At 35.3% G+C, this 13,688-nt stretch overlaps 1 protein-coding gene across 1 annotated transcript; it reads right to left on the bottom strand.

The window, feature by feature from the left end:
- Positions 1–3,454: 3,454 nt before the first annotated feature.
- LOC113303110 (nicotinamide adenine dinucleotide transporter 1, chloroplastic-like) lies at positions 3,455–11,395 on the bottom strand. Its single transcript, XM_026552108.1, has 10 exons — positions 11,226–11,395; positions 10,994–11,113; positions 10,757–10,852; positions 9,195–9,301; positions 7,805–7,853; positions 7,520–7,632; positions 5,886–5,980; positions 4,692–4,780; positions 4,501–4,595; positions 3,455–3,981 (listed from the first exon to the last, which is right to left on the bottom strand). Exons 2-10 carry the CDS (start codon positions 11,064–11,066, stop codon positions 3,757–3,759), a joined length of 942 nt encoding a protein of 313 aa, XP_026407893.1. The 5' UTR covers positions 11,067–11,113; positions 11,226–11,395; the 3' UTR covers positions 3,455–3,756.
- Between the last annotated feature and the right edge of the window lie 2,293 nt (positions 11,396–13,688).

Raw genomic sequence — 13,688 nt, 5'->3', positions numbered from 1 at the left:
TTTAAGCACTCAACTCTTTGGATCGTCTTCCAAACAGTAAAGGACTAATCTGTTTGGTAACCACTCTTCTATATCAAGAAGTTAATCAAGATATATGATATTGAGTGTGACAAAGGCTTTTCTTGTTTAAAATAAATTAAACATCCTTTCTCGGGTTAGATCTTCTAAGATCTGGATTAAACAAGTTAACCAGATCAAGTTAAACAGAAGTACCAGATTCGGAAAATGAAGAGTTCCACCAAATGATAGCTTGTCGATCTAAAGACGACTAGTCAATAATCATTCTATCAAAGGATAAACCGGATATAGTCAGATGCCAACCAATCAAGTTTGTGCACGAAGGAAATCACGAAGATACAAAACCAATAAGAAAAATCTTCTTGTCTTCAATCTTCAGTAGTCTTCTGTACCTGCACAATAATAACCTTGATTCCTGACTTATGATCGATCAAGCACATAACAAAGTCTAACAATGGATGTTCACAAGTCACGTTAATTTCTTGATCTAGTTTGAGTGACCTTATATCAGAAGAGAAGTTCTCAAGAATAAACAAACTAGGTGCAGTCAAGAGTTAACAACCATTAGTCTATCAAACCAATAATCGAAACCTAAAATAACAATGCAATTCTAGTTTCTCGCCAACGGTACTAGTAGACGCTTCTTGATCCCATGGAAGTCTTTAAACCAGCGGACGTAAGAGATTTCGCCTAATTAGATTATTCTCCTCTCCAAGATAACATTATGAAAATACTATTAGTTGGCTACACCAGAAACATCAAATATAAAGTTTGTCTTTGTAAAAAGAACAAACTTTACTATTTATAGACCAAGGTAGTTTGAACACCAAGGAATTTCTATAACCGAAAATATTCAAAAGATATGCAATAAAGCACCTAAATTCGATTTTATGAATTATAACCGAAATTCCAATGGACAACTCAATATATCTAGAAATTAGCTAATATATATTTCCAGAGATATGTTTTGATCGCTGGTAAAAAAAAAACATATTAATTTTGAAAATCTCAAAAAGATTCTCTACTAAACTGTGTTAACCACTACAGATTTGAACACCAAACTGTGTTAAACCGCTACATACTCTAGCCTACTATCAAAACTTTGGACTGGAATGTAGTTCAGACCGAATCTATCACCACAGCGATTCAGTTACAGTCGCGCTCCTTACGCCTCTTGAATCTCGCAAGACTCTGCGCAATTGATTCCCTTAGCTGACGTCCTTTACAGCCTAAGAGTTTCTTCAACTCAATTGAAGACTTTAAACCAATCCGCCTCCCACATATAAGCCTATATGTGATTCTCCGTTCTGATCAAAGATAAAGGTGAGATAGGAAATCGTTTGCAATACAAAGTCTAGCCAACCTCAAAATCCGGTACTTACGACTCCCAAAGAGCATCCTAGATTATTATTCACCTCACAAGTAATTCCTACTCCGATTTCAACAAAGAATCGTTATGGATCAATATACCTGTGCAATCACAAAGTCTGAGACGAAGAAACTTTGGATTTCTATCTATCTCCGCGGCAAACACATTAGTGATGAATGCATACGTCATACAATATTTCAATTATTTATACATTATTAATAATGCATAATTTTTTTATATATGTGTTGTTGTATTTGTTTATTTATTATATACTTATTCACTCACAAATTTGTCATTTATCAATAATTTATTAATGTTGTTGAGAATCACATTCCCAACATATTTATGTCTTAGTTTTTTTATAAAATTTATCCAAATCCGCATCCCCAAATCTGCAAAGCAATATAATGGGTAAAAGGAGGGGGCAATACGAACTTAGCTAAAGAACCTCGTTTAATTGGGGACCCAAAAAAACAATTAGGGGCCTTGACCAATTTATACACACACCATAAATTATAGGGGGTTTCCTAAATTCAGTGAAAGGTCTATTTTGCCCTTTCCTAATAATAAAAACAAAGAATCTATTAATCCTTAACTCTAAGCCCCGATTCATTTTCATTTCTAAACTAAAAAAAAATCAGTTCTATCTTCTTTCTTGCTTCTCCATCACGACTCCATTAATGACTCCAAGATTTTTTTTTTCTTCACCCAATTAAAAGTAAGTGAACTAAAACTTACTAATCTACTTCCTATTTGCGTTTAATTTGAAGTTTTGCTTGTAAAATTTGGTTTCTACCTGAAAAATAACAGTTACAGAATAAGGGTCGTCAACCTCGATAGTTATATACCCTAACGATTTTTCATCTGCATGTTATTTGTATGAAAAATCGTTGATGTCTAAGGTGCAGGAGATAACGACCCTTTTTCTGGGTTTTAAGATTTTTTTTCCCTAGAATAGAGTCGTCAATATATTATAGAACCAATTGACGATCCTACTCTGACGACCCTTTTTTATACACTAACGAATATATATGACTAAAAACTACATTTCTGTCTAAAAAAATGGAAGGATCGTTATCTTAATTTAGTAGATCGTCATTGTGTATTTAAGAATCGTCATTTTATATGACTACGTATATGACGACCCTAAGTGTTATATTTTACAGAGAGTTTTGGTTTTAGAGTCGTTCCTGTGTAAACAAAACAACATAAGGACTCTAAGTGACCTAGCTAAAAAGGGTCGTTAATATTTATCACACTACCTAACGATTTTTCATAACCTGGAAAAGTTGCAGGTTTGAGTCGTCATTGGTGGTGTCAATAAAGTGACGACATTAGAGAGTCGTTTGGGTATACACCCCTCGACTATGACGACCCTTACACTGAGTTGTTCCATAGTGTAGATGATTCGACCACTTGGAGCAACAAACAGACAAATCGAAGGGTATAAAATGTTTACATGATTGTTTTGAGCTTCGGGTTCCTCATTTTGAGGAGTTGGTTCCTTCATTTTGAGCAATGGGATCTTCATTTGCACCATTATTCATGGCTTCCTCTACTAACATGTCTTCATCATACATCCAATCCAAATGGGAATGCAAGATAATCTCACCATCAATACAATCATGTTTGTTATTTGAAGCTTCACCAACATCATTTCCTCTACTAGAATCACTCATTTTAAATAACCCTAACTTTTCCCTCCAAAACTCAACTTCTCCTTCTCCACAACGCAAAAAAATAACCCTAAATCTGAGTTTAATCAAACTAAACTAATTAACAACTCAATTAGCACTAATGATTTAGGGGTAGTTTAGACATTTAAAAAATATTGGGATAAGGGATAACCATCAATTGCTATTTCATGACCCTTTTTCTAATTGTTTTTGGGGCCCAATTAAACTAGGCTAAAGAAGTTTTCGTTTTTTTTTTGTTTTTTTTTGAAGCGCGGAGAAAGGCCAATTCGGCAGGCCAAGAAGCCGAAAAAGCTGATGGATATGTTTCAAACTTGATCAGAATGAGTTTCCGCCAAGGCTTTTGTATTCAATTGAGGAAGACAGTATAGTGTAGTTTAATTATTTCAGTTAATAAATTTCTTTTCCAATTAATTTATTATTACTATTATTATTAACCATTGCCTTCAAATCTCGTTTCACCCTAATTCAACAACAGAGTAAAAAAATAAGAAACTCCAGTTAGTGGCTTCTTGTTGAATTACATCCCAAAGAACCTGGGAGAGGTCAATAGAGATGCACTTAGAATTAGACCAACCCCCTTAACTCACCGCCCTCATGACTGCTCCATGGCCCCCATCCCAGTTTTCCCATGTATCGGGAAATCATGTAGTAAAAGAAAAGTTGTCAACGCTTCTAGTTTGGTGGTAAAACACGATGTAAAAACCTTTGAATCATCTCAAAACTGGTAAAAGTAATAACAGCAGCTGGTGTTGTTCTTAACAAATTGGTTGCACAACCGCGGTAAAAGCCAGCTATGCCTTCATTGTGAAAGACCTTTTTAACGCAATCAACAACACCTGTGTACCTTTCCACAGAACTAGGAGCTTGCCCTTGCTGTTGCAGTTTTGCACGCACGACCTATGGCATGGAAAACACTCGATTAACTCCTCGTAAGAACCAGTAATTAAGTATTACAAACTTTGCCGTAAAACATCTAACTTAAATATTTTAACAAATGAAATTTAATTTATTTAATGATTTACTTATTATCGAACTATTCTAAGACAGTTATTCTTCTTAGGTTGTGATTGTGTAACTGGGAGCTGTTCATTAAAAATTATAGAGGAATATGTAAATAAGCAGATCATATAATCGTTTCACATTATTTGGAAAGACTAAATCATTGCTGACAGAACAAGTACTCTTGACTTGGACCTTGTTAAGACTCTTTACAAGCATGAAAAAAAACCCGTAACTTTAATTGGTATCTTTGGGATGTGCTTTTTCACAAATTTTACAAACAACTAGCAGAAGTCAGAACAGACCATGGATGTTGTGGAACCCAGTTCAGACTTAAGAGTACTGACTAAAGTCAAAATTAGTATCACGCAAATGATCAAATCAAAGTAATAACAGCAAGCTATCAAAGAAGCACACCTCGTGTGGATATGTTATTGTGGAGGCGAAAATTTTAGAGATCGAAGAGGCAGCAGCGACACGTCCAGCACTGAGTTTATCCACAGTTGTATTATCTGAAAGTTGATTTATAAATATCATCATTATCAACAATGAAGAGTAAAATGGGTGAGTAGAAACTCCATGTTTAAGAAAACATTATTTATTGTTACCCCTTCTTGCCAAGTAAAACTTGGTTTTCTCATACATTGGAAACTGAATGGCAACGTGGCTTACCCCAGCTAGTGAAGGCAAAATGCCGCTGTATACACAAAACAGAAGTGGCCATTAATGTAACAAAATAATAAGCATGAACTAAACCTAATCTGCAGTATAGAAAATAAATGTTCCCTCAGATGCCTGTCACTGCATAGGGTAGAAAGGAGCCGGACATCTTCACTTCATGACCAAGGCACTGAAGCAACTTGCCATGGGAACTTTTTCCAACCTAGAGGTTTCACCCACGCATTCCAAAATGGACTGTTATCAGAAGTTTTTGTGCCTAGAAAGTTAATAAAGCTTGATAACACATTTGACTTAAAGGGCAGTCCCAGGGTCCATTCATTTAGACCTGGTTAGCAATGATTACATCTATTAATGCTATGACACCTGGCTTAAACTAATGTAGAAGATATGACACGTTAAACTTCAACCAAATCAAGGGCTAATTAGGGGCAAGGTAAGGCGGCATCTTCCAGTCAAAATTTTATCCAATGCCAGCAGCTAGCGACTCTACAATGTGCCTTGCCTAAAAATATATATAGGTGGTAAGCCTTAATCTCTTATTTTTACAAGCCTCCCACCAAGGGTCTGACGAAATTGGAACCTCAAATAAGAATAAAATAGTGATTGCTCGTTTCGAACATGCCGTACGTATTCTATAATTACTTAGTTATTGGAATATGACCAATCCAGTCTTGGAGTAATATGCAATGAACTGTAAGTGATTGTCTCTGGGGTCTGGGATAGGGAAAACCACCCATACCCGCCCAGTTAACATCTACAAAACCAATTATGTTAACAGATTTCCTACAATTCGTCACAGATCTATCAGATAAAACAATTTCATATGTTTAAACAGTCCCGCATTCTATTGTGCAACAGTATAATTTCATCTGTGGTAGTGGAACAGTAATGGTAACTTGCCTCGCTAGAACGGTTAAGAAGCTAGGTTCAGAAGCTAGGTTCAGAAGCTAAGGTAGGTATCGAGTCACAAAGAGAAAATAGTCGGAGATAAAAGAAAGAGTCTATCAATATGAACCACACATACACACAGCTCTATTCGACGGGTCGTTGGTAAAAACCCAGAAGCTAGATATTCAGAGTATGCTACGTATACGTATAAACCAAGAAAGAGACTAGTGTACCTATACAATCCTCTCACTCCTTCTTCATGTAGAATCCTTCTTAATGCTGAAAAGACGCTTTTGTAGGGGATCACACCAGACCTCATTCCTTGCGTCTAGACAAAAAAAAAATGAAAAAAAAAAATATATTTAGTAAATGTATGCCCTAGACAGTTTCGGGGAAACTGTAAATAAGGACTTGTTAATTTAATCAAAATATCAAAATATAGAAAAAGTAAATTGCATGATATCTCATCTACATCACAATTCTCTGCACAATGGAGTTAGAATTAGTTAATATCTCATCTACATCAAAATTCTCTCCTTCAAAAGCCATTGTCACCTTTCTTAACAAGCCCTTCAACTTCCTTTGTCCCACTTCCCATCAAAAGAATCCAGTTTCTTAGTTCAGACAACCTACCCCTATATGGCCCACAACATTACTATACACCCATGACCCAACATTCAACAGCGGTGCTGGGAGGGATGGGGAAACTTCTATGTATATGGCACTATACTTCTATATTTGTTTAAATGATTTGATTAAGCTGCTTATTTCCAGTAATGCTTCATATAACAACAGAAATTACCCACTGACTATCGACCTAATTAAGGTGGCTTCAGTCATTGCTACACCAACTTCATAAGAAATATTAACATAATCAGAAGGTAAACACAGCTGATAATGTGAAAAATCAAGACATTTCCAGTTTCCTAAATTAACTAATCCAACACAGAGCAACGTCTAATTTCTTTGACAACCTTGTCCTCGTTTTTATTCTGCTCAATCAATAAAGACGTTATTAAAAACCATAATTACTAGTATTATTTAATCCTCCCAACTGTAACTGTGTTATTAACTAATTCTGATCAGAGTAAATACAATAAATTTGGTCACAAATGATATCCTGTTTTCCAGTTTATTAAAGCATTCTCAAAACAAGCTAAATCCTTTTCCACAACCACATTCCAGCAGGATAGCATCTTGTTCAAAGGACTTGATTGTGAACTTGGCCCCATTTACTCAAATATGGCACACAGCAAGGATAATTCAGAACACTATTTTAAAAGAAATAAAGAGCACTTGTCGAAACACAGGGTATTGAAGTTGTTAATTATTAGATCTCGCCTTCGAGTTGCAATCCACAAAAAGAGCTGAATTCTTAAAGAGGTCTGATTGACCCAAAAGGAAGGAATGGATGACAAGAGTGGGCTTGACATTGTCTCGAGCTACAAGATCTCAGAAATCAACTGAAATACGTAGTAACTCACCACATCAAGAAAAAATCTTGAATACAGATGAGACCAAAACATAGAGGATGTTTGTGCTTTGCTCACTTGAGTTTGACAGCTGACAAGGTTCGGATTTGACCCAGTCAGATGTCCGGTTGTTTTCCATATTTACAAGTCTGACCCGATCTGACTCGGATTTGAGTTCGACTCAAGGGTCATGGGGTCGAAAACTTAACTTGGTGGACATTCTAGGTTATAATATTTCATTGTGCGCGTAATGGAAACGAGTCAGATGAGACGAGTCCATCTCAGATGAGTCAGCATAAGACAAACTCCCACTAAAGCTCTATTAAGGCGCATTTAAAAGACGTTGACTACGGATACTTATCTTATATTTTTCTAATCAAACACAACAAACATACTTGAAGTCTCGTCTTAACAACCCATAATGGATTTGTAACGATGGACGTTGCTGCTCCAGCACCTGAAGCAGCTATAATATTAGCCCCAGTTGTAAGTTGATTATGCTCATCCACTACATTATCAAAATTTGAAAAATGTTAAAAAAAAAGGGTGGACAAAATAATTATAGAAATATCTCAGCAAGATACAGATATCATCTTCCTTAGCCACTAAAGAAAAATAGTTTTGAAGAACATCAACCAATCAATAGTTTTATCAAGGAAAAGAAGATGATGAAAACGAACCATGTGAACGGAGTTGTCCTTTGAGTAGCTCATACACTGTGAAGTAGACCTACATGGATAAAGTGAAATTTTTACTTGACAAATATGCTAAATATGAACAAATATTAATGAATTTGGAATTCTAACAATCAAGTAAAAGATGCTGCAAGTACGTAGCTCTTTATAGATAAGAACCTTGAAAATATAAAAAAATTACTACATGTAGATAGATTTTCGTAATGATGGACTAGCCTTAGGAAATGCGTAGTCGAAAATAAGACTTCATTAAAAAAAAAAAGTAATAGTTTCCTTTTTATCCTACAAATATCAAAATCATCTGAACTGAGGCATCTTCCGAGCAACAATAAAGACAAAAGCTTATTCCACTCTAGAGTGGTTATGCACTTCCAGATGCAATGAGAAACAATGTCCAGGTAAGTACCAAACTTAGAACAGAAAGCAAGATAAAACAACGTGAACATCGATAAGTTCCACAAGCTAATATGTTACCAGCCCACATGCATTTTAAACAAGTACATATACACAGCTTTCAAGTGTTCGAGTGAATACGTTCCAAGTTCACTTCAAATACTAATAAGTATTGGGATCAGAAAACTAAGCATCCCACGTTAAAGAATTTGAAATCCCGAGAGCCCTTAAAAAAGCTGTGTTTACAACTAAAATTGTCATGAATATTTCAACAGAGATTTTGCTGGCAGTGCTACAGGTTCTAAATGGAAATGACATGTTTCTTTCTAACAGGGACTTTTCACAATATTGTTTGTGCAGCAATATTACCACATACGCAGAATAACGGCAAATTGAGAAAGATGTAAAGCTTGTCAATTTGTCCTGTTTTTCAATATGATCAAGAAAGACAGAACTTTGAGCTTACGCTGCCGTTATAAAGGGCTTCTTTGAGTACAGAGATTACATGATGCTTCCAACCAATTTATAAGGACAACAGTAATTGGTCTACTCAGAGGAAAAATTGGATTTCCTTGTTGCTGCTGTCTTGACAGTTACTCGAGTAACATGATTCTAGTTTGGTTTCTTCTTCTATGTGTCTCAGTAGTCATTTGACATTCTTTGATAGATTGGTCCTAATATACTGTACTTGAGAGACAACACGCAAAGCTTCTTAAGAATCTAGTTTTGCATGAAGAAACCAAAAACACCTCTACGTACATTAAAAAATTCTTTATCAATATTCATCCAAATAGGTACTGATGTATCTATACTCAAATTTCATATCTGAGTTCAGTCTTATATTAAAGCTGGGGGAGAAATTGAACTGTCAGATATAGACATTTAGCTTTAAAAATTAATGTGCAAGAAGTAGAAAGAGAAACAGCAGACACCCGGGAAGACATATAATAAAATAAACTAATAACTGGTGTAATGAACTCACTGCCCAATTCGGTAGGAGAGCCAATATTGTTGGAGAAAGGCCGCTATACATCCCCCTGATCCCTTCATTTACCAAAATTTCTCGCAGGCTGGCAGCAACGACACTACCTAATTCCCATCAAACATTTAAAAGAGTCAAACAATTAAAAAAAAAAAGAAAAAAGTAGTAATGGTTAAAAAATAGTGATTTAAAATTAAATGGCTTCTATAACAGCACCATGATGCAAGGGTCGGCATAACTTTGGGACCGCATAATTAGGAAGATGAAAGGAAGAAAGAATTTAGAGCATTTTTAACTATTTTTTGACATTTGATAAAACAACGGGATAACAAAGATTGTGGTAAGTCAATGATGTAAAGTAAACAAGAAATTAATTCATGAGTCCTAGTTTTTCTCCCCGAACTTGAAAAGCGCTGGCTGTTAGTACATGGTAGTTCAACTTGTCTCTTAATTCCTCAAACAAGAATGTGGTATGCCATTGTCCAAATATATAAATGACAGAATAATCCATATAAAGACTTTTTATAGTATTTCCCTGGTAACTACAAATAACTACCCGACTAAAAGTTTAGTATTGATAGTGAGATGAACACGGCCAAAGTGGTTTAGGTCCTTCACCAGAGTAAAAAGTACAAGCCATAACCACAACATATCTGATTGGGCCACACTTGCACAATAACAGGAAGCACTAGAAGTTAGAATACATAAATTACAAGGCGATCAATATGATTATCCAAGGTAACTTGACCAACCGGGACCATATAGTCAAGAACTTAATTATACCTCACATTATAACAGTGAAATAATATTCCTGGTTTGTACGTTATAAAATTGGAACCTGCACCAATCAAAGTTATATGACGTTTTGAACTAAAAAATAGGATAATGTACCTAGTTCTCAGTCAGAGAATATTTCATATTTCTGCACTTCCCAGAAAGTATCAGTGTAACCTTCATGCAAACAAGCCTTTACGCTCGAACTCTAGAACCCTACAGCAGTCGCTCTTTGAGACGATACACAATTAGTTACAGCAGCTCCACTTGGAGAATGCTATATAAGCGCTAACTGATCCATAGAAGAGTGTCGAAACCAATAAACACCACAGACCATATATCCAAAGCAAATCTGAGGAATTTGTAGCTTAGTTTAAATTTCACAATGTTTCTCTAGGTGCTAATCGAGGTGACTAACACATGCAAACTCAAGAGAACCTCCAGAAAACCAGTCAATGTTGGCTTAAGTATAGACAAGCTGAATTTACTAACACATCCAAACTCATAACCATCCAGCCCACAACCATAAGAAAGCAAATATAACTTAGCCAAAGACAACATTAAGCAACAAGAACAATACATAAATGCAGGACCAAAAGATATCCATAGCAATGAGTCTATGCCTATATGACATAAATCTGAGATCAATGAACTCGTCTAGTGCCTCAACGTATTACAGAATTTCCTTTGGTTGGGTGTATTAGATCAAATTAAAACCGAGTAATTTAAGCACAACTTCAACAAAAAAATGGATGAACCGCAGATGAGTTACCAAGGATTCTTTATACCTTTCTTAACAGCAGGAGAAACTTGGAGCTTCCCATGGACTTGAAGTCTTGTTTTGATCACATCCAAAGGACACACAAAAGTAGCTGAAATTGCTCCTGCATTAAAATTCAAGTTAGAAAACTTTCTCAAAGTGAAATAATACAGCAATTGTACTGCAAAACTCTAAACCCCCTTGAAGAATAAAGATACATCAAACTAATAGAGAAAACCCAAAAAGTATTGATCAGTAAACAGACCTGCAGCAGCACCCGCAGCAGCGTTATAAATAAGATCTTTATTGCTTGGTCGTTCTTTTAATTGTCTACTCATTTTACTTGAATGGAAATTTCTATTCAATCTTAGCGAAAACAATCAATCTGTCCCCAAGTAGAAAATAATTAATTAGATATTGCCGATCAAAAGTAAAAATCAAAGAAGAAAACCATCAGAGAAGATTGAGGTATAGGTCATCGGAGTTCTATGGAATACCTATTTTTAGTGGTGGATGAATTGAGCGCTGAAAATTTAACTGATCAAAATGAGTGTGGAAGTTGCATTGAAAGACGAGAGAGACAGCTGCAGAATCTGGGGATTATTATTCAGCTTTGCGCGGGTTTTTCACTGCCAACAGCGAACCGACTCAATCTGGGTGTTCGACACGTTCTCTACTAAAATGCTTTATATACCCCACCATTTCTCCCCATAGTTTTGCTGTTTTGCTCAGTCGCTGAGTGCAGGTTCATGGCATTTAGGTAATTGCAGTGTTTTAAAAACCGGACTGGACCGGGAGGTTGGACTGGTGAGCCTGCAAAAAATGATCTGGTTCAATACTAGCCCATTAATATGTTAAAAACCGGATGAATCGGGAGGTTCAGCCAGTGAATCGGCTGATCCAGTTGGGTTTTTAGCCGGTTCACCCGGTGTGCTCTTGTTGGCTTTTTTTACTTTGCCTTCCACAAAAACTATGAATGATGTATATCCGAAACTTGTAATTTGTTGGCTTTTTTTACTTTGCCTTCCACAAAAACTATGAATGATGTATATCCGAAACTTGTAATTTATTCGTACGGAAAATCAATCAATTACCAAGCAGATTAATACTCAAAGACTGTTTGGCTTGTGGTCCATAAGAAAAAAGTTAGAAGACGACTCTAGCTGCAACTAGCGCACATAAGTGCCAGGATTAGATTCCGGTGTGCAGGGAATCCTCTATTTATATTGATGAACAGGGCTTGATAGCTTACAAATAAAGCTAGGTTCGTGAACTAGTTTCCATGTTTACAAATTGCTTTGTAACCAAGTAAGTTTAACTTCTCCGTATAGATTGTTCACGTAAGCATGTGAGAAGTTTGTTTTGAATCACAAAGAAGAAAATGTGCAACCGTATATTAATCGGAACCCACACAATGCACCAAGTGGTTAACCAGAGAGCAATGATTAAGTTGTTATAGAACTGACAAGCATATATTGGAGTTTCATATCACAAGACTGAAATCATTGTGAACTGTCCAAAACAGTTCGTGGATAATCAGTCGCTTCGTAATTTAGAACCCTTTTGTATTCTATATATAACTTCGTGAATTGCCCAAAAAAGTCTGTATACTCAAAAGCAAATAGTAGAATCTTTTAACATCAACCAGTTCACGAACTGCATACATCGACTCATGTACTATTGAAAGAAATAGTATCCGGGAACTTTTCTAAAGCGACCAGTTCGCAAAAAAAAAAAAAAAAAAAAAAAAAAAAAACTCTGTGTACGCGAGTTATTTGAGATTTAATTCATCAAGTCTTAAATTTTTGAGTTCAAGTTCGTAAACTGAGAAAATCCCTTTGTAAACATAAAAACTAAATTAACAACTCCTTATGCAATTGCGATATTTCGAACAATGAATTTTTCTCAATCTATGATGCAACAAGTTTTATATTGCTTGAGTTCTTCGTTGCAATGTGCATCATAATATTATAGTCATACGAAATGTCTCGGTAGATAATATGATTAAATAAAATAGCCAGTCTTCACATACCTTTATTGATGAAGTTTTTGTTAACGTCGTTATTCTTTATTCTTTAATGTTCAAGGTCGATAGGTGAATTTTGATATTCAACTACCATGATTTATTCCAAGTTCTGAGACCGAATCTGGTAGGCTATAAATCATGATATAGTTTTGAGCAACTGAATATGACAACCAGCTTGATATATACCAAACTTGTGAGTTTGGCCAGGCAATGCTTTAACACCAAATAACTTTTGTATTTTATGTAAACAGTTGATCTTATATCCGCGCGTGCAGCTAAAATTTCTCAAGACAGTTATGTAGTCACATGACTACTCAAATATTCACATGAAACCTAATTTATTTATTTTTTATTATTATTTTCCTTCCCCGTCGAAAGTAACTTTTTGCCTCTATATGAACACTAAGATGTAAGAGAAAAATTTGTTACTAATTAATTAAGCTATGAAGGGCTAATTGATTTATATTTGATATTATCTAGATATTATTAGAATTATTACTTAGAAAGTGATTTTGAAGGTTTGGTTTTAATTTTGTGGCCAATAGTTTTGGGGTTTTTCTTTTTGTACTTGCTCAACGTATACTAGCACGTGGAATTCAAATCAGAAACCTGAAATTGATCAATTACATATAATGAATTAATGAGAAACTTTATAGAAATTTTCGGGTTCATAATGATTTTAGAATTTTAGTTTGGGAGATTTTGACGGTAACCAGGCAACAAACTTAGTTGTTTAGGTTAAAAGAGATAAACAAATTTGTTTTTATCACTGACTACTTAGGAGCGAGAACAGAACAAAGATAATAATGAATATGCGGATTTTAATGGTGGTGGGGGTGATATGTTGTTAATGAAGTCTACGAAATGATAATGATGATAGGGCAAAGGATGGTGATTAAGGGAAATGAGATAATAGTGGTTTGCAAATATCTTA

The sequence above is a fragment of the Papaver somniferum genome, chromosome 8, assembly GCF_003573695.1.
Source record: "Papaver somniferum cultivar HN1 chromosome 8, ASM357369v1, whole genome shotgun sequence".
Taxonomy (NCBI): Eukaryota; Viridiplantae; Streptophyta; class Magnoliopsida; order Ranunculales; family Papaveraceae; genus Papaver; species Papaver somniferum.
The sequence above is the reverse complement of the archived record's forward strand: the minus strand, read 5'-3'. Positions and strand labels throughout refer to the sequence as shown.